The sequence below is a fragment of the Vicia villosa genome, linkage group LG7, assembly GCF_029867415.1.
Source record: "Vicia villosa cultivar HV-30 ecotype Madison, WI linkage group LG7, Vvil1.0, whole genome shotgun sequence".
NCBI classification, from domain to species: domain Eukaryota; kingdom Viridiplantae; phylum Streptophyta; class Magnoliopsida; order Fabales; family Fabaceae; genus Vicia; species Vicia villosa.
The window spans coordinates 104,526,138-104,548,406 of record NC_081186.1 but is presented as its reverse complement, the minus strand read 5'-3'; the positions used below and the strand labels follow the sequence as shown (position 1 = coordinate 104,548,406).

The window sequence follows — 22,269 nt, the reverse complement described above, 5'->3', positions numbered from 1 at the left end:
AAAGTTTCAACTTGAGGGCGATGTTGTTTGGAACAATTAATGATTTTCTAGCATAAGGAAATCTATCCGGGTACAGCAATAAAGGTCAAAAGGTGTGTCCTGTTTGTGAAGATGAAACCGATACGACACAATAAAGCTAGTTTCAACTGTCAAAGAAAACTTCCCGAGGTAATTATAAATTTCTTTTCCTTATAAATTGTTCTATTTTATTAACGATAATGACTTTATATTTACTATTGGTTTAGGGCATTTCTTCTTGCCAACTATACTTATCAGCACCGTATTATCGCCTAGTTGGCAAGGGAAAAGTGCACAACACTGTGGGAGATTTACTTCACCATAGACCGCTCCCGGATGGACACCTGAAAGTATCAGTTGATGTTGTATTAGATCATGATGCGGTGCTACCGGTACCTGACATGGTCTCAGAGACAACATTGATGCGAGATGCAATAGGGTCATTTGTTGCATGGCCCTCGGAGCTCATTATCATTGGTGATGAGGTATATTCAAAACCATTATGAATCATTTAGTTTTCGAATGTCAATTCTGCACCGTTACGTTAATTATTTATTACATTTTAATTTTAGACTGCTCCTACAAAACCCGCAATTAAGGGCAATGGGATTTTACAGGAGGAGGAGTCTGTTGCATCACTAAAAGAGGTACATTTAAGGTGTTAATATATAATTTGAATCTAAATTGCATGATTTTATATTTTATCGATCGTTATATGATTTTTAGGCATCTTCTCGGGCGTCACAACAAGTGACACAGGACGTTCGTAGCGTACCACCTAAGGGTCCTTCGAAGCAAGCGGCAAAAAAAGGTGGTGCTTTTGTGCCTCGATACCAGACGACGCTTGGAACACTTGTTGATATGTCCGATTAGAAGGAAGGTGCTCTCCGTCAAATCAATATGGAGGAAGGTATCTTTGGTGTTGAATTCATGTCACCTATTGCAATAGATGACTTGGAAGAGATTTTTACGCAAGAACAACTAGGCGTGTCTAATATGCACTCGTACATCCGTTAATATTCACTCATTCGATATATTATTTAATTAGTCGAACAATTTATTTACACATTATGTTTATTATGTTTTTCACTCATCCGGTAATAACACTAATATGCACTCATACATCCGGTTATTCACTCATCCGCTAATATGTTTATAATGTTTTTATTTAAGGTTGTGGCATGACAGAGTGTTACGCGGGACTCCATTGTCAAACAGATTCCGTTTCGTGTCTTCCGCCCATTGCAGCGGAATGACAATTGCTTCGGAACCAGAATCAGTTAGACAGCACTTAGTCGATAGATTCATGTCATCCGGCAATACAGAAAGTCTGATTCTTTGGGCGTATAATACCCGACCAGTAGGGTTAGTTTCTCATTCTTGGTTCATTTATTCTTTGTTTCTTTTGCGTAACAAAATTTTCATATAACCTATTGTTTTAATTTATAGAGCACACTGGTTGTTGCTTGCTATCAACCCGATAAGAGAAGTTGTATATTATTTGAATTCGGTAGATGGTGAGTGGAGCAATTATCCGGCTATGAAGGAAATTATTGATGTGTAAGTGGGATCGTTCTAAATATTCTTGTATATTTATATATTTAATTATTTGTGAGATTGATCTAAATATATGCTTTTAATTTTTTGTTAGATCAATACAAGTGTTCTGAAGTCAACGAGACGCACATGTATCCCGGACTAAATCAAACAACATTACTTGGATCAAAGTGCAGGTACATTATTTTTCACAATTTTGCTTATAATATTTATGCTACTTGATAAAACAAGACAACTATAAAATCTTATTTGTTTTTCTATGTAGTGTCCGATACAGCAGAACAGTTTAGACTACGGATACTTTGTTTTGAGGTTTATTAAAGAAATCCTTCAAATGAATCAATTAGAGATTCCAATTACGGTATGGATTTATAACTTAATTAGATAACTTCTTATAATTTATTACATTTAACTAAATCATTCATATTATGTTTTTATTCTGTAGTACTTTGACGAATTTCGTGTTGCTTCTTACACGAGACTTAAGTTGGAAGAAATCAAAGAGGAATTGTGTCAATTTTATATTCATCAGCTATTCATGTAGTAGGATTAATTTGTGTCGGTTTGAAGAGAATATTATAGTCCTACCTATGGTTACTAACTTTGTTCATATTGTTGCCAATTAATATTTGAAGTATAATATTGTTGTTGATGCTAGAGATTTAGTTTGATTGACATAATGATGTATATATAAAATTTTGGATATTATAATGGTATTATATTAGTATATATATAGTCCTACCTATGGTTGAAAATATATCGTCGAAAATATATTACAGGTCGAAAATATTACAGGTTGAAAATATATTACAGGTCGAAAATATTACAGGTCGATCTGGGAGGCTGAAATTATAGGCTGCACTTTAAAATATCTCATTTAGCAACGACAACGCTTTTAAAAAGCGCTCTTAAAGGTCCACATACGAAAGCGCTTTGATACAAAAGCGCTCTAGTAGGGGGTCTACCAGAGCGCTTTTTCCATAAAAAGCACTCTTATAGGCTGCTACAAAAAGAAAAAAAATAAAAATACGCCACCTACCAAAGCGCTTTTGGAAAAGCGCTCTAGTAGGGGAGGTCTACCAGAGCGCTTTTTCTGTAAAAAGCGCTCTTATAGGGGAGGTCTACCAGAGCGCTTTTAGAAGCGCTTTCGTAGCCTACGCCAGCGCTGGCTTTGGCAGCGCTTTAAAGCGCTGTTAAAGGCCAAAAAAAGCGCTTTTAAAGCCCACGCGTGTTGTAGTGTAACCAAGTTTTTACACTGCATTAACCAAGTTTGATGACTACTAAAAATTATTTTTAATACCTGGATGTTGCATTAACCAAGTTTTTACTCTGCATTAACCAAATTTTATGACTACTGTAAAGTATTGTTCATGGGTGTAAGAATAACATTACTCAGATTTTGTTAATGTAGTGTAAAAACTTGGTGAATGCAGTAATGAAGTTAATTAATGCAACATCCAGACATTAAAAATAATTTTTAGCAGTAATGAAGTTGATACACCAATTTCCTAGCAAAAATATATTTTTCTTGTAGTTACTAGTCGAGAAAGAGAACTACGGTAGGGGCTATAATACCTCGCAAGGTGGAAACTTTGATGTTGATACACCAATTTTTGCAAAACCTCAAATTCAAAACACAACACTAATAACACCCTTGTTCTCACTATAGACAACATCTTTGTCTTCTTCTTTATCATTGTCGCCCATCATTACTGACAACAGTGTCACCACCGTCCCTCCTAGTGGTGTGATAGAACTTGAAGTCCATGTTAATTTTACCAGATTTCACAATAGGCTATCCGCTGCCTAACACAATTCTCTCTTTATATTGAATTATTAAATGTTAAATATTTCACTCAATAAAAATTTACTGAGTACTAAGGTGTTCACTATTTTTTTGATAACAAACAGCAAAAATAATAATTTTAGCTTTATATACGTTATTTTATAAAATAGTCAGGTAAAAAATACAAATAATAAAAATGCTATTATATGTTAATTTTTTTTTATTTCTAGTAACTAATAATATTTTTTATAGAAATTCGACCCCAACTATTGACTTTATATAGGGGAAATCAAATTAACAAAGAATTAAACAATTTGTTTTAATTACAAAAATAGTAGAATTAAACTATTTTTATAATATAAAATTTTAATAATTAATTATTTATTTGGCATTGGTTGGCACAAGATAGAAGAATGTGAAAACTGAATATACAAAATTATTAATGATTCAAATTTAAAACTATAAAAAATCCTATTATTTGGGATCAAGTTATGATTAAGTCATGGTTGTTTTTTAATGTCCAATCACTCATAAACCCTAATAACTCTTAATAAATATGTTGCACCATAACTCCTTAATATCTAATCAATATCACTCAGAAATCTTAACAACTCTACAAATGTCCCATAAACCTTCACCCTCCAAATTATCACAAGTCACGGTCGATGAAAACTCCAAACTCATGAGAGTTTTCTTAATTTGTACTTATGTTAGCTTTAGGCTATTCAATATATTTTACTATCTCTCTTGCCTTGGAAGGCTATACACCAGTGGAGTTCATCATAGCTGATGCCTCAATCATTGAGTTCAATTTCACAAGCGACAACACCTTATACTATAATTTCAAGTTCAATATTTCTGTGAGAAACCCGAACTACGAGAGCGAATATATGAATAAGATCCATGCAGTTTCTTATTATAAAGGTAATAAATTTGCTGCAGTGGATATGACATCCCATAAACTATATGGCAGGACTATCAATTTGCTTAAGCCTGTTGTGTTTTATGGAAATAATTTGATCAAACTCAATGTTCAAAAAGTTATTGAGTATGAAAATGAGACACGGTTGGAGATTTTTAATTTAGATTTGAAATTAGATATAAAATACGATAAATGTGTTTATTGTCTTGGTTTGAGAGTTCCTTTGATTTCCAATGAAAAATCAGAATCTACTTTCAATGTTACCAAATGCTCTCGTGAATACCAGGGATGGGGTTCGGAATTGGATTAGTTTATCTGTTTATAGTTTTTTGTTTTTAGGTCATTTAATTTAAAATTAGTATTTAGGTTGTTTTGACTTTTGATGTAAGTTTTGTTTTTTGTTTTTTTTGTTGGGAATGTGTTTTTTTTTTGTTTTTTTTCCTATTTTAATTTATATCTTATTATCTTGATATGTATTGAAAATCATATTATGCCCATATTATTTTCATTTAATCATATAGATGGAACGTTTAATCTAATACTATTCTTGATTCCAAATGTTGGAAACACTTTTGATTTCTATAAATAATAAAATATTCAAAAATGGCAAAATATTATAAATCATGCATTCTTAATACTTTAACCTCAAATATTTTTAGTAAAATGAAATTCTATGAAGAACACGGTTGTAACTTACTTTTCTATTAAGTGTGATCATTGTAAATTTAATTTAGGCTCAATTGTGTAGAATCTCATACTAAACATTATAGGTCTAAATTAGTGATCGTGATAGAATATTGAATTGTTCTTATTTATATGATCACTGGTAAAATATTATAAAATTAGGTTTTTTCTTCACCCACCTCCTAACCTTCTTGCCCACCCCATGTGAATTTACAACATTACCCCTTGTTTCGGAAGTCATTTCCGAAACGGTACTTTTTTTTGAAAAAAATGTGTTTTCAGAAATGAACTTCCGAAAACGTGTTTTTTTTAATATAAAATATTGGTTTCGGAGATGCATCTCCGAAATAAAGTTACATTTTCAGAAAATGTGGTGTTTTGGAAGTTCATCTCCGAACGCACCCCCCTTGGAAAATTCGGAAATGAACCTCCGAAAATATGTCTGGACAGAATAAAATGAAAAACAACAACAATTCGCTTTATTTAATCGGGTGAAGATTACAACGATAATATTACATAAAATTAAAGTTACATACTGTTGAACACGGGTAGGTGAGGATGAGAGAGTGGTGGCACTACAACGAGGAAGGGCTTTAAAAGCGCTTTTTATAGCCTTTAAAAGCGCTTAAAAGCGCTGTGAAAGGTGGCGCTGGCGTAGCTAACAAAAGCGCTTCTGAAAGCGCTCTGGTAGACCCCCCCTATAAGAGCGCTTTTCTGGAAAAAGAGCTCTTGTAGGCCCCCCTTTAAGAGCGCTTTTCTGGAAAAAGCGCTCTGGTAGGCCCCCTTTAAGTGCGCTTTTTCCAGAAAAGCGTTGTGATAGGCCCCCCTGTGAGAGTAAAAAATAAAAAAAAAACGCAACATACTAAAGCGCTTTTGGAAAAGCGCTCTTATAGGGTGGGCTTTAAGAGCGCTTTTTCTGGAAAAAGCGCTCTGATAGCCCCCCTATAAGAGCGCTTTTCCAAAAGCGCTTTAGTATGTTGCTTTTTTTTTTTTTTTTGCTTTTTTATTAATCTTTGGCAGCGCTTTAGTAGGTGGGCCTTTAAGAGCGCTTTCCAAAAGCGCTTTCGTTGCTAAATGAGGTATTTTAATGTGCAGCCTGTAATTTAATCCTCCCGGTCGACCTGTAATATTTTCGACCTGTAATATGTTTTCAACCTGTAATATTTTCGACCTGTAATTTATTTTCGACGATATTATTTCAGCCATCAGTAAGACAATATATATATATACTAATATAATACCATTATAATATCCAAAATTATATATATACATCATTACAACATCAATAATATTATAGTTCAAATCGACACAAATCCTACATGAAAAAGCGCTTAATATAAAATTGACACAAATCTTCTTTGATTTCTTCCAACTTAAGCTTCGGGTACGCAGCAGCACGGAATTCGTCAAGGTACTACAAAACAAAAACATAATATGAATGATATATTTAGTTAAATGTAATAAATTATATGAAATTATCTTAAGTTATAAATTCATACCGTGAGCGGAATCTCTAATTGATTCGCCTGAAGGATTTCTTTCATATACCTCAAAACAAAGTATCCGCAATCGTAACTGTTTCGCTGTTGCGGACACTACATAGAAAAACAAATAAGATTATATAGTTGTCTTGTTTTATCAAGTAGCATAAATATATTATAAGCAACATTGTGAAAAATAATGTACCTGCACTTGGATCCAAGTAATGTTGTTAGATTTAGTTCGGGATACCTGTGCGTCCCGTTGACTTCGGAACACTTGTATTGATCTAATTAAAAAATATATAAAAGCATATGTTTAGATCAATCCCACAAATAAGTAAATATATAAATATACACGAATATATATTTAAAACGATCCCACTTACAAATCAACGATGTCCTTCATGGCTTGATAATTGGTCCATTCACCGTTTACCGAATTCAGATAATACACGACTTCCCTTATAGGGTTGATAGCAAGCAGCAACCAGTGTGCTCTATAAATTAAAACAATAGGTTATATGAAAATTTTGCTATACACAAAAGAAACAGAGATTAGATGAACAAAGAATGAGAAACTAACCCTACTGGTCGAGTATTATACGCCCAAAGATGCAGACTTTCTGTATTGCCGGTGGACATGAATCTATCTACTAAGCGCTGTCTAACTGATTCCGGTTCCGAAGCAATTGCCATTCCGCTGCAGTGGGCGGAAGACACGAAACGGAATCTGTTAGACAACGGAGTCCCGCGCAACACTCTGTCATACAACAACCTTAAATAAAAACATAATAAACATTAGATTATTTTCATTGAAATGTGTAAATAAATTATATTGTGGGACTAATTAAATAATATATCGGATGAGTGAATATTACCGGATGTATGAGTGCATGTTAGTGACGCCTAGTTGATCATGCTTAAAAATCTCCTCCAAGTCATCAATTGTAATAAGTGACTTGAATTCAATACCGAAGACACTTTCATCCATAACGATTTCACGTAAAGCACCATCCTTCAAATCGGACATATCAACCATTGTTGCGAGCGTCGACCGGTACCGAGGCACAAAAGCACCGCCTTTTTTTCCCGCTGGCTTCGGAGGACCAGTGGGTGGTACGGTACGAACTTGCTGCGTCACTTGTTGTAACTCCCGAGCGGATGCCTAAAAATCATATAAGTTAGGTAAAATATAAAATCATGCAGATTTAGATTCAGATTAATTATTAACACTTTAAATGTACCTCTTTTAGTGATGCAACGGACTCCTCCTCCTGTAAAATCCCTTTACCCTTAACTGTGGGTTTTATAGGAGCAGTCTAAAATTAAAATGTAAAAAATAATTAATAAACGGTTTAGAATTGACATTCGAAAACTAAATGATTCATAATCGTTTTCAATATACCTCATCACTAATGGTAATGAGCTCCGAGGGCCATGCAACAAATGATCCTATTGCATCTCGCAGCAATGTCGTCTCTGAGACCATGTCAGGTACCGGTAGCATCGCATCATGATCTGCTACAACATCCACCGATACTTTCAGGTGTCCATCCGGGAGCGGTCTATGGTGAAGTAAATCTCCCAAAGTGTTGTGCACTTTTCCCTTGCCAACTAGTCGATAATTCGGTTCCGATAAGTATAGTTGGCAAGATGAAATGCCCTAAACCAATAGTAAATATAAAGTCATTATCATTAATAAAATAGAACAATTTAAAAGGAAAAAAAATTATAATTACCTCGGGAAATTTCCTTTGATAGTTGATACTAGCCTTATCACTAGTTTCTTTCACCGATGAAGTGTTGCACTTTTCTCTCATATACACTTCTTTATCTCTTTGCAATTCAGAGACTTGTGCTTGCAATTCCGCCAACTTTTGCAACACTTCTTCATTTGAAGGATTTCTTCTCCTAGGACTCTTGTAAAAAGAGGTTGGAGTCACACCATGACCCTTACCCCTCACCCGACCGGGATACTCAGGAGCATCTAGTGCTCTACTAAGTACGCTCCCCTCACCGGTGGATGCCGATTGCGACAAGGTCTCCTGTAATTCATTTACATTAAAAAATCATTTATATATTAAAAAACATTTGATTTAATTAAAGACACAGTATTATACTTACACATTCAGTAAAAACTCTCTGAACTTCGGGATCGACAGCTTGACTCTTGCCCACACGAGCTTCCCTCCACAACACATGTACAGGAAGTGAGGTTTCCTCACTTTTAGACTCCTCTAACTATGCATTGACACAAATGATAAAATCGTCAAATAAAACACATTTAGACAATTTATTAAAATGCATTTCTATTTACTTACAAGTTTATCCTCTAAGCGTGCATATCCCATACGCCCTTTTTTGTATGGATACGCGGGTTTGGATGCTCTCGCACTATTCGTGGCACTCCTTTTCCGAAAATCTTCATCTCTTTGATTTACAAACTCAGCCCAATCTTTTTCACCAATGAAGATCTCATACTTTTTTGGCCGTCCCGGTGCCTCTTCAAGAAAGTTTCCATCTTTATCCTTAAGATAGGTGTTTGTCAAAAAGGCTTTCCACCCTCTATATCTTTTGCCGGCCAAACTAAGTATGTAGCGTTTACGATCATCTGGTATCTCAAAAGTCCTCTGCAAAAAAACATACGCATAGTGTGTTAGTATAAGTAATTTAAACAATTTATCGTCAAGATAATAACAACAATTAACCATATATGATATATACCTGAAGCTCGTCCCAAATCGCTTTTTTTTTCGCATCCAACTCTTCGCTTTTCAGATTCCATTTAGCTGTGGAGACCGGAATATGCATACGAACAAGTGTACCAATATAGCTGGTCAACTTTGCAGAATTAGGACCAATTGCTTGTTTATCAGAATTCCAATCCTAACGGTATACTAATCCTTGGTCTCTATGTCGAACGATTCCCTTCATAATAGTGATGCCTCGTGCAACTTCTTTTGCTTCAGTATCAGGTGGAGCATTTGTATCCGTGGCATCTCTTTCTTGAGCATCTCTTTCTTGTGAGTTTTCTTGTGAGTTTTCAGGTGGAGCATCTCTATCCGGAGCCATTTAACCTGTATCAAACAAACTAAAGCACATTAGTACACTATTAATAAGCTAACAATCTATACAAGTAAAATGGAAGTCAAACCATGCATGTACAAGTGTATCGGAAACGAAATCGGTACAAATCAAAATAAGCGTCAAAAAAGAAAGTTGTCGGAATTGAACGAAATTTACATGGCTATGGTAAAACGTCCCCACGGACTCAAAAATAAAGTCGGTTTTCCGAAATTCAGACCCTAAGCCCGACTTTTGATTACGGGCAGAAGCAAAACCGATAAAAAACAGTCCCGAAATGTAAAGATAAGTGCATGAGCAGCTCCGGAATCGTCAAAATAGTATAGTTACATGTAAAGAAGTCGACAAACGGATACATGGTTCAAAAGTTATGTACAAAACGAGAATATGCACCAAAATTGAATAAGTACTATACTATTGATTAAAACAATCGGTACAAATTGAATAAAACAAATTAGTCGGAATATGTATACTATTACCTTTATCACTAACGTCTCTTTCTTTTCTTGGTAGGATTGTGTTCTACGCGTCTCTTAACAATGCGGACGGTTGGATTGATCCAAATACCCTCATTATGATCATTTCTAGTACAAGATTCATTCTCATTTTGATCGTTTCTTGTACAAGATTCAATGCCAACACCAATATCACCTTGATCTTCAATGTTTTCATCAACTATTTTGTTAGATAAAAGCACTATAGACCATTTCGTACTTGTCGGATCATTGACATAGAACACTTGTTTAGTTATGCAACTATTTTGTCGGATCAATGCCAAAACCGAATAATTTGTAACTTCAGTTTTTAGTTATGCATATTCATCCTCTCACCTTCTTTTTTTCCTCTTCTATTTCAACTAGTAGTAAATAAATAAATAATATTGAGATTTTCTATTTTAATTATTATTTAATTTTTCTATATTTCAAATTAAAGGACGACATCCTAATTTTTTATTATTTTAATTTTCCTTATGTAGTTATTTTTATAATCAGAAGTGATTTTGTTTCTAAGACTATAGGTAGAGGTATTTTTTGATGAAGCCAAAAACAAACCGTGTTAAATTTGATTTTTTCTTCACCCACCTCCTAACCTTCTTGCCCACCCCTAGTGAATTTACCACACTACCCTTTGTTTCGGAAGTTCATTTCCGAAACTGTACTTTTTTTCTTAAAAAAGGTGTTTTCGGAAATGTATCTCCGAAAACGTGTTTTTTTAATATAAAATATTGATTTCGGAGATGCATCTCCGAAATAAAGTTACAATTTCAGAAAATGTGGTGTTTCGGAAGTTCATTTCCGAACGCACCCCCCTTGGAGAATTCGGAAATGAACCTCCGAAAGTATGTCTGGACAGAATAAAATGAAAAACAACAACAATTCGCTTTATTTAATCGGGTGAATATTACAACGATAATATTACATAAAATTAAAGTTACATATTGTTGAACACGGGTAGGTGGGGATGAGAGAGTGGTGGGGAGAAAAAAAGGCTTCCAAATTTCAAAAGGTGTACTACTGTAAGTAACAAATGACGGAGGAGGTGTAACCGGGGCCGGAACATATGACGGAGGAGGTGGATGTCCGGAGGAAGAAGAACCGGAGGTACGTCCACCGCGAGACAAAGGAGCCAATCAATGTAAGCTATAATTTATCATTATCATCAGGGGACGTCATTACAAAAAATTGGGAAAAAAATCTTATTATTTTTAATCTTGATTTTTTAGAAATGACGTCCCCAGATGATAATGATAAACTATAACTTACAATGATTGGCTCCTTTGTCTCGCGGTGGACGTACCTCCGGTTCTTCTTCCTCCGAACATCCACCTCCTCCGTCATATGTTCCGACCCCGGTTACACCTCCTCCGTCATTTGTTACTTACAGTAGTACGTATTTTTATTAACATGATAAATCCAATACAAAAACACTGTGCGATACAATCCGAAATCCGAACAAAACAAAACAAAACATGTCAAACAAAACAAAAACATGTTATTCTGCCCGACGAGCGTTACAAAATACACATCAAACAAAATAAAAACATGTTATTCTTCTCGACGAGCGAACTCCTCCGAATGAAGATAATTATACCAATCTTCATCCCACTCGGTATCAGAACCATCAGCGTTGATCACGCCTGAAGGCTGAGCATGCGCGTCCGAGCCATGGACTCCCAGGGGACGAGAAGCAGAAACAGTCAAAAGCTTCTTCTTCTCGTTCACCTCCTTCACCTCCTTCACCTCTTTCACCTCCTTCTTTGAAGAACCCTTTCTTCCCTTAGCGCCCTCTTTAGAAGACGCAGTCCTGCGTGCTTGTTGGTTGTCTGACATGTTCCTGTAAATAGTTGAAATCAATTAATATGCGAGACAAAATAAAAAACAAAAAAATTTGAACTTCTGATACAATTCGGAAGTTCATTTCCGAAAACTGGGAGGGAGGTGTTTTCGGAAATGAACTTCCGAAACACCCCTGCGATGGAGTTTTCTGCAACTTCCATGGCAGACCCCTAAACCAAACTTCAAACCAAATCAAAATGCTTCTAAACAACCTAAATACTACTAACAACCTAACCATATATCATTTATGCAATTAAAACCCTAAATAACATGCATTTCAATAATAGATCTAAAAATTTCAAAACTTACAAAGTGTTAGGATTGAGGGCTTTTGAATGTTGTTTAGCAGTGTGATTGGAGCCTTGATGCAGCTTTGGAATTCTGTTTGCACAAATTTTCGCCTTTGCCACTTTTTGTTTTGATTTAGGGTAAATGATTGGGGGAGGGGGAGTGTTTTGATAAATCTGCAGAAATCGCAGTATTTCGGAAGTTCACTTCCGAAATAATGTTTTCGGAAATGAACTTCCGAAATAAGTCAATTTTTTCAAAAAAAAAAACGCTTCGGAAGTTCATTTCCGAAACAGGGGTATTTTGGTATTTTCGCTGGGGGTAACCCCCATAGGTAGGTGGCCAAAGAAATTTTCTAAAATTATCATTTTAAACAATTTTGATGGCAACCAAGCAAACGCATCAGCTTGATTTGGAATGAAAAAACACCAGCAATTATTTTTTTAATAAGCAATTGAATATAAGTTATCGCACTAGGGGTGCAACCCTTACATCAAGAACACACTAGGAACAATTGTTACAATGTAATGGTAGTTTGTACCAATCATAAAAATTGATCATTCGCGAGGATTCCCTACTACTAACCCATCTCCAAGAAAAAAACATAATATTTGAAATCACCTCCTCATGGCTAAAAAGACCACTATCAAAAATGATTGTATTTCTCATATTCCAAGTGCACCAAATCAAAGCTATCCATATAGAGTTTAGAATTGCTTTACTTTTGTTGTTTTTCACCTTTTCTTGGATCATCCCGAAACTCTTGAAATCCTCTTGAGAAAAATTGGCGTCCTTGTCAAACCACAAATAAATTCTATTCCAAACCGCCTTTGTTACTTGACATTGATAAAAAAGATGATTAAAAAACAATCAATGAAAGCTAAGATAGACACACCTTTATTAACAAGAAGATCTTTTAGCAGAAGTCTATTGATGAAGAAAGAGAATCAGCTGCAAAACTTTTTACTTCTAAGAATGAGCATTGTAACATATACAATAAGGAACAATTTTTTTTTTGTTTGGTTTAGGCTCAATTTCGTAAAATTAGCGGTTGGGTAATAAGCTAACTTATAACTGGTAGTTTTTATGAGTGATGACTGAAGGCTTATAGCTTATAGTTTATAGCTGATGACTGATAGCAGATAAGTTAATTAAAGTGTTTGGTAAAATTAGCGGTTTAACTAGTTGATAAATATAAAATGACATAAAAAAGATATTTATTAATTAATAATTAAATACATATTTAAAATAATTAAAATTTATAAAAGGATATTATTGGAAGAAAAATGATAAGTTATAAGCTATAAGTTAAAATGCTATTTATAATAGCGTCTCAAAAATAAGTTATAAACTAGTAAAATAAGCTACAACCTCATGATGAAAAAACTGTTACCAAAACATGTCTTTTATTATCATATAAGTTTATAAACTATAAACTATAAGACATAAGTTTAAAATATGACTTGCCAAACAGTACCTTAATTAAAATTTTAATATTTTAACTAAATTATTTGTTTCATTCATGTATCATAATTAATACTATTCCGTTATTTTAAGTTTCATAGTTGTATTTATGTTATTAATAAACTTAGTTTTGATCAATAATATTGTTGGTTGTTCACCATAAAGCTTATTATTTGACTTTTTTTTAATTATTCAATCTCATTAATAATTATCACATTGATATTGTTTTAAATTATTATTTTAAAAAAATATTACTTTATAATTATCAAATAACTTAATTATAATAATGCATAAATATTACATTATTGAATCTTACTAATATATTTAATCTAAAAGTGAATCACTATCGCATAATTTTATTCTGTACTTTTTTTTCTTCTTCTGCATCATATTTTGTTGGAAATTATTAATATTTAATAATATTTAATCATCATGGGTGTGTTCCAAAATGACAAGAAAATATCTATGTGAAGTTTGAATTTTGAATATGAAAATAGGCAACACTTCGTGAAGTGTTGCAATAAGCTGTTTGTAGTTTGAATCAGAAATAGGCAACACTTCGTGAAGTGTTGCAGAATGAAAACATGCAACTCTTGATAAATGTTGCAATAGGCCAAGCATTGTAACTTTTGAAAAAAGGAATTGTTTCGCCAAGGGTCGCTACCTTATGAAACAATAATAAAGTGGCATATATAAACCTCATTCTGGATTTAAAAATTAACAACAAAATTGTATACATTACAAGCCTATCATATTCACTAAAATTTCAGACAATCTTCGCTACATCCGATTTTCGTCGGTCTTACGCAAACTCGATAAAAGGCTGAATTATTCTGGGTATTCCTGCGTTCCAACTCTAAGACATATCGAGAGTGCTTGAAATACTTATAAGGAAAGTGATTTCGTTCACGATTTAGCCTCGATTCTACTCAGTTTAAATTAATTTTCTAACAATCTTATAAGTATTTTAAATAATGGCTATCGAGGCTTCAGTTTCAAGCATCAAAGAAAGAAAATCATTTTTTAAAGAAGAATCGGTATTGTGGGAGGTGTGTGTGTGTGTGTTAAGCCCATTAGTGTGGAGGAATTAGTGAAAGGTTAACTAAAAAGAGAGAATTGGAAATAGAGGGAAGTTAGAGAAGTTTTGAAGAGAACGTGAAAATAGAGAGAAGTAGAGTTAGGGCAAGAGGAACCTCCACTGATAGAAAGAACTTTGAAGAAATTTGCTAAGGTAAGGTTGGGGTTATCACTTTCTAATGAATGGTATAATTGTGGGCATGTGGGGGTGATTTATAGGTTAGGTTTTAGTGAAAATTGTTCATGAAAATTAATCTCTAAATTGATTGAAATTGGAGAAATTGATGTGATGATGTGTTTACGATTGTTGTGTTGTGTGTATGTATGATTCCTATGCTTTGGGATGATTTTTTGTTGTTTGAAAGGTTGATTTTTTGGTAAAAAGGGATGATTTTTGTAACAGCAAAAGCTACAGAATTTTTAATTATGAGCACAGGGGAGCCGGTTACCCAATAAAACACATCACTAGTAACACCCTTGTTCTCACTATAGACAATTTTCGACGCCTTGCAAGGTGGAAACTTTGACGTCGATACACCAATTTTTGACAAACCTCAAATTCAAAATACAACACTAGTAACACCCTCGATTTCACTATAGACAACATCTTTGTCTTCTTCTTTATCATTGTCGCCCATTAATGTCACCGCCGTCGCTTCTAGTGATATGATAGAACTTGAAGTACATGTCAGTTTTATCGAATTTCACAATAGACTATCAACTGCCTAACACAAATCTCTCTTTATATTAAATTATAGATATTTCACTCAATAAAAATTTACCTTCACTAATTTTTTATAACAAACAACAGAAATAACAATTTTAGCTTTATATATGTTATTTTATAAAATAGTTAAGTAAAAAATACAAATAATAAAAATGTTATTATATATTAAATTTAATATTTTTATTTCTAGTAAGTACTTACAAATTATTTATTATTATTTATTTGTCATTGGTTGGTACAAGATAGAAGAATGTGAAGCCTGAATATACAAAATTATTTAATGATTCAAATTTAAAACTATAAAAAATCCTATTATTTGGGATCAAGTTATGATTAAGTCATGGTTGTTTTTCAATGTCCAATCACTCATAAACCCTAATAACTCTTAATAAATATGTTGCACCATAACTCCTTAATATCTAATCAATATCACTCAGAAATCATAATAACTTTGCAATGTCCCGTAAACCTTCTCCCTCCAACTTATCACAAGGCACGGTCGATGGGACCTGCAATCTCTTAGGAGTTTTTTGTATTCTACTTTTGTTAGGTTTGGGCTTTGTAATATGTTTTGGTATCTCTCTTCTATTGGAAGGTTATTCAGAAGTGGAGTTCATCATAGCTGATGCCTCAATCACTGAGTTCAATTTCACAAGCGACAACACCTTATATTATAATCTTAAGCTCAATATTTCTGTGAAAAACCCAAACTTCGAAAACCAGTATATGGGCCCGATCCATGCAATTTCTTCTTATAAAGGTAATAAATTTGCTGCGGCGGATATGAAACGATGTAAACTATATGGCAGAACTACCAATTTACTTAAGCCTGTCATGTTTTACGGGAACAGTTTGATCAAACTCAATGCTCAAAAACTTATTGAGTATGATAATGAGTCACGATTGGGAATTTTTAATTTAGATTTGAAGTTAAATCAATATGGTTATTGTCTTGGTTTGAAAGTTCCTATGATTTCTAATGAAAATTTAGAATCTACTTTCAATGTTACCAAATGCTCCCGTGAATACCAGGGATCGTGCTAGGAATTGGTTTAGTTTACCTTTTCTAAATTTTTTGTTTTTAGATCATTTAATTCAAAATAATATTTAGGTTGTTTTGATGTAAGTTTTGTTTTTCGTTTTTTGTTGTCGGGAACGGGTTTTTTGTTTTCTTATTAATCTAATATATATTTTATTATCTTGAAATGTATTGAAAATCATATTATGTCCATATTATATTCACTTAGTCATATAGATGAAACCTTTAATCTAATATTCTGGATTCCAAATGTTGGAAACTTTTTTTTTTTTTTTGACAGAAACAAACTCAACACATTTCATTTATCAAACATCGTTCAATACAAGGAGGTATGATATTAAAAACCATACGCCTAGTCCAAGAATTGGCCGCCTTCGCTAACGTATGGGCAACCGAATTCGCTTGGCGCTTAATGAACTTAACCTCAAAGTTCGGATAAGAGCATAACAAATTCCGAATAAACTTAATAATAAAACTAAATTCTGAGGAACCGACATGCTTAGAATGGATAGCATTAACAATAACTTGGCAATCACTTTCAAAGGTCACATAAGAAAATTGGGAAGAGATAGCATGTTGGATAGCTTCCTTTAGTGCCATGGCTTCGGCTTCAACCGCGGACAAGACACCCTCATCCCACGAAGCACCTGCACTGATGAAGCTTCCCAAATGGTCCCTAAAACACCAACCTCTATTAGTAGATCCACGAGCATGATTAAAACCTGCATCAACATTGCACTTCACCCGATTAACCAAAGGTGGACTCCAAACAACCGAATTATTATTATTATTATCGCACACCACACACTCCTCATTGGCTTGAATCCAATCATACCAATTATGGTAGGCTTGTAACCCAATTCTTATTGCATCTTCACGACTATCTTGCCACACCACATTATTCCGACTTCTCCAAAGAGTCTCCAATAGAACCGCAAATCTACCCGCATCCCTACGGTCCTCACGACAACATACGTCAAAAATAATTGACTTAGCATCATGAAAAGAATGTAAACGGGTATCAATTAAAGAAGACAAACCTGCTGCCCGCCAACTTTGAACCGTAGAAATACAACCAAACAAAATATGCCACTCATCCTCTTCCTCTAATTCACACCAAGGACAAAGAGAAGTACAATTTACATGATGTTGTTGCAAATTTGTGCGAGTAGGAAGGCAACCTCTACAAATTCTCCACAAGAGATGTTTCGCTCTTGACGGAGCAGATATACTCCACAAGTTCTTCCAATTACCCGCCACCCCAAGATACCTAGTACTTCTTTGCATCTCTTTCCAAATTCTATAACCCGATTTCACACTATATTCGCCATTCTGCTCCTCTTGCCAAACCAACCTATCCTCCGTAACCTCCTCCACCAAAGGAACCTTAAGAATGTATTCAGCCCCCACATTATCAAACAGATTTTTCACCTTCTCCACATCCCATTGCTTTACGTTAGGGAGAAAGAGATCCTTAACATAAAGTTCATACACTTCTTGACATTGTGGCCCTCTAACCCACCGGCGCCCTTTCTCACGGATCCATGGATCATACATAACTTTAATACTATTACCATCCCCTATACTCCACCTACTCCCAACCTTTAACACCTCCTTAGCTTTCCACAATGTTGGAAACTTTTTTGAATTCTATAAATATTTGGTATTTGACTTTCAATCATTAATCATTACAAAGACCCATTTCACATGTTAATATAGTACACAAATTTGATAAACCAAATGGATTGAAAAATGCAAAAAGTGAATTAAACGAGTAGAGATCCTCTCTATTTCTCGAAAGAAATGGAGAACACAATTACTAATATTTTCATGATTTATATGTTAAATTATAAAAAATATATGTCATGTATTTCATGAAAATACGTGCTATTTATATACAAAATTATAATAATGGAGAAAATGGAGAGAGAGAAAAATGGAGAGGATCCTGACCCATATACTATACATTTATACATTAATACTATAGTAATTATGCTCTCCATTTCTTTTGAGAAATGGAAAGGATCTTAACTCGAATTAAACATCATTGAAACATCATTGATTGCATACCTAAATTAATAATCATTGAAACATTAAACATCATTTAAACATCATTGATTGCATACCAAAATTAATAATCATTGAAACATCATAAAATTGGTACATACATCAAACGGATGTTTATGCCATTATTATATTAACAAAGAGTTTCTTCTATTGTCCAGTGAGTTGTGCTCTTAACTTTGAAATCAGATTAGTCGATTCATTGTGTGAATCAGAATTGATTGACTAAATTAAAAAAAATAAAGTTTCTTCTAATCATTTCTTTGGACAAATGTATTACCAATTTAACAAATTTACAAATGCTAATAGTTTATGCCATTGTTTATATTGACAAAGAATTTATTCTAAATCATTTCTTTGGACACATCTATTACGAATTTAATGCAATGAAAATTAACTTGATTAAACTCATACTAATCAAAATGTCAAAAAGACTTATACCAACCACTTTGACATATTCAGGTGCTAGTTACCACATTGTTCCTCTTGGTATTTTAGCATCCGGTCCAAAATCAGCAAGCTTAACATAAAATAAGTGACTCTAATTAAAGACAATTTCATATTATGTGGTCATCATAAACAATATCAAACCAAAAAAAACTAACCTATCAAGCTAAAAGAGTTTATATGGAAAAGTCAAAATTCCTACCAACACCAATGTCAACACATTCTCCCTAGATAAAGACGAAGACGGAAAACCAACCGATGAAAGAAAATATTGAGGTATGATTAGATCATTGTTATATCTGACTGCATCCCGTCCTGACGTAATGTTTTCTGCTTGTATGTCTGCATGTTTTCAAGCATCACCAAAAGAATCACACATCTGTGTCGTCAAGTGCATAATAAGATATCTCACTTTCACACAATAAATGGGTCCATGGTACCTCAGAGGAACGAATTATGACTTATTTGGATACTCCGACTCCGACTATGCTAGGTGCAAATTGGAAAGTAAAAGTATCAGTCGTACGTGTTGCTTGCTTGGAAACTCGCCACTCTCATGGCACATCAAGAAACAAGTAAGTGTAGCATTATCCCCAACTGAGGCAAAATACGTTATTGTGGGAAGCTGTTGTGATTAAATCATTTGGATGAAACAACAACTTAGTGACTACGGTGTCAAACTTAGAGCTTTACCGATTGGCAACACTAGTGCCTTAAACCTCACCAAAATTCCAATAATTCACTCTCGTATTAAACACATTGACGTTAGGAACAATTTTATTAGGGATATTAGGGGAAAAAAAGGGGAATGCATACTTGATTTAGTAGATTCATATGATCGAATCTCATACATATTTACCATACCACTTCATAAAGAAAACTTCTTTTTTCATAAGAACATAACTAGGAATTTTAAACCAATCATGCAAGAGTTAATACATGAGAATCTATGTGCGTGTGTCTGCATCTTGCTGCTTATTTACCTTTTTGATTTTGACAAACGGGGGAAGTATACTCTCAAGAGGGTCTATCTAACTCAGGGGGAGTTTAATCACTATATATATATATATATATATATATATATATATATATATATATATATATATATATATATATATATATATATTACCACCTCCCCTGAGAGACGTTTGTCATTATCAAAACATGGGAGAATATGAATCTATGTGCTTGCATGTAGTATAGAGCAACATCTGGAGTTCTGATGACGACAACACATGACGGCAGTCTGCTACAATACTAATGATATACAAAGCATCATCTTATAAGGACTCAAGACCAAGGGTACTAAGGTAGTAGATTAAGGGTACTAAGGAAACTCACACACACACACTTAAAAATACTTTTTCATCTTTAAAACGACTTTTCTAAGCCAAATATAAGAGATTAAAAAGCTATCCAAAATCTTCTTAAACTGCCTAATTGAATAAATAAATGTACCAATAGATTAACAAGGATTTCATAAGTCTATTCGATTGGGATACTTGCATAATCGATTAGAAGGTTTATAAATGATTATGAAATCAACAAATATACATTTAAGTCTTGCAATAGCTATATATCAAAATCTTCTTATTTGGGCATCATAATCGATTATATTTGAAGGATCAAATCGATTAGAGCAATCGATTAGATAATCAATTCGGCCTATGGATTGTTTCCTTTCTTGGTGGTTCCAACTACTATATAAAGGGAGGTTCCCCTTACTTTAAATCACGCCACTTTCTATCAATTTCACATTTCTTTTGAATTTATCTTGCTTTCTCTTTCTAAAAATCTTCTTATTTCACTTCTGGTTGTGTAAGTGCTTTTGAGTGAAGCTTTATTTGTGTGGAAGATATTTTTCTAAGTGGTCGTGCTGGTCATTTTTATTCTTAAGGGTGTGATACCTTTAAGAGATTGAGTTTTGGTTCTTGAGATCAACCATAAATCTCTGTTATTAGTTTATTAAGCTTTGCCAAAAATAAGTTTTGGTTCAGTTAAAGAGATAAGTTGTAAATCTCTATTTGGTTCGATAGCATAGCTTGGGCTAAAAGTTGTTTTTAGGTTCATGATAAGCTTGTTAAAATCTTAAGATTAGATTGTAATAAGGTTCATGGGCATAACCTATTAAAAGGTCAAAGTATATAGTGAACTCTCGAGAAGACCTCTTTGGGATAGGACTAGGCCAACGATCAGCAAAACCTGAATAATTCTCCGGTGCAATATTTCTAACTCTATCTCATTACTTTCTACAATTTAATTTTCTATCTTTTATTTTTCGCTGCGGTTAATTACTAGAAATTTAGTAGTACGATCTTAATCGAGAAAAGTTAAAATTAATCACAAATTTTATATACCACGATTCACCTCCCTCTTGTGCTTGAGGTCACTTGTTCAACAAGAGATTTAACCCCTGACAAATAAATGTCACATCACTCTGTTGTGTCAATCTACTACTATGTGTGCTAGTTTGTAGCCTAGAAAAAGAGCCTACTTTTACTATAGGTTTTAAGAGGGGTTAAACCTCCAACAATTTGTGAGGCTTTAAACCCTGACACAAAAGTTACAATGACGTGTTTTGCAAGGTGGTCTCACACCTCACATAATTAAGCATTGTGAGGTGGATTTTTGGCTTTGCAAAGTGATCTCACACCTCACATAATTATGCATTGTGAGGTGGATTTTGGCTTTGAGAGGGAGTAGACCCCTAGCAAAAATCTCTTTTTCTTGTAGTGATTGGTCAGGGTAGAAAACTATGGTGGGCGTGGTAACGCCTTGCAAGGTGGAAACTTTGACGTTGATACACCAATCTTTGCTAAACCTCAAATTCAAAACACAACGATAGTAACACCCTCGTTCTGACTATAGACAACATCTTTATCTTCTTCTTTATCATTGTCGCCCATCACTACTGGCAATAGTGTCACCGCCGTCGCTTCTAGAGGTGTGATTGAACTTGAAGTGTATGTCAGTTTTACCAGATTTCACAATAGGTTATCAGCTGCCTAACACAACTCACTCTTTATATTAAATTATTAAATATTAGATATTCCACTCAATAAAAATTTACGGTACTAAGGTGTTCACTATTTTTTTATACAAAAATAACAATTATATGGAACGTATCTTATTATAATGATATATTTATACGGGAATATGAGAATGAAAATGATATTATATGTTAAAAAAAAATTATTTCCTTTTTTTATACGATCGTGTGTATTTACTCTTAAAATAGAGAAAGTGAAATCAAATTAACAAAGAATTAAACTATATTTTTTAATTACAAAAGTAA

At 33.7% G+C, this 22,269-nt stretch overlaps 2 protein-coding genes and 1 long non-coding RNA gene across 3 annotated transcripts; 2 read left to right on the top strand and 1 right to left on the bottom strand.

The window, feature by feature from the left end:
* The first annotated feature begins 4,068 nt into the window (after positions 1-4,068).
* Positions 4,069-4,593, top strand: LOC131619901 (NDR1/HIN1-like protein 10). The gene has a single exon (XM_058890939.1). It carries the CDS (start codon positions 4,069-4,071, stop codon positions 4,591-4,593), a length of 525 nt encoding a protein of 174 aa, XP_058746922.1.
* Positions 4,594-6,216: 1,623 nt separating this feature from the next.
* LOC131618145 (uncharacterized) lies at positions 6,217-6,735 on the bottom strand. Its single transcript, XR_009288749.1, has 3 exons — positions 6,654-6,735; positions 6,467-6,562; positions 6,217-6,381 (listed from the first exon to the last, which is right to left on the bottom strand). It is a non-coding gene; the product is annotated as an uncharacterized LOC131618145 (long non-coding RNA).
* A 9,145-nt stretch (positions 6,736-15,880) lies between these two features.
* On the top strand, positions 15,881-16,468 carry LOC131619900 (NDR1/HIN1-like protein 10). Its single transcript, XM_058890938.1, has one exon. It carries the CDS (start codon positions 15,881-15,883, stop codon positions 16,466-16,468), a length of 588 nt encoding a protein of 195 aa, XP_058746921.1.
* Positions 16,469-22,269: the final 5,801 nt, after the last annotated feature.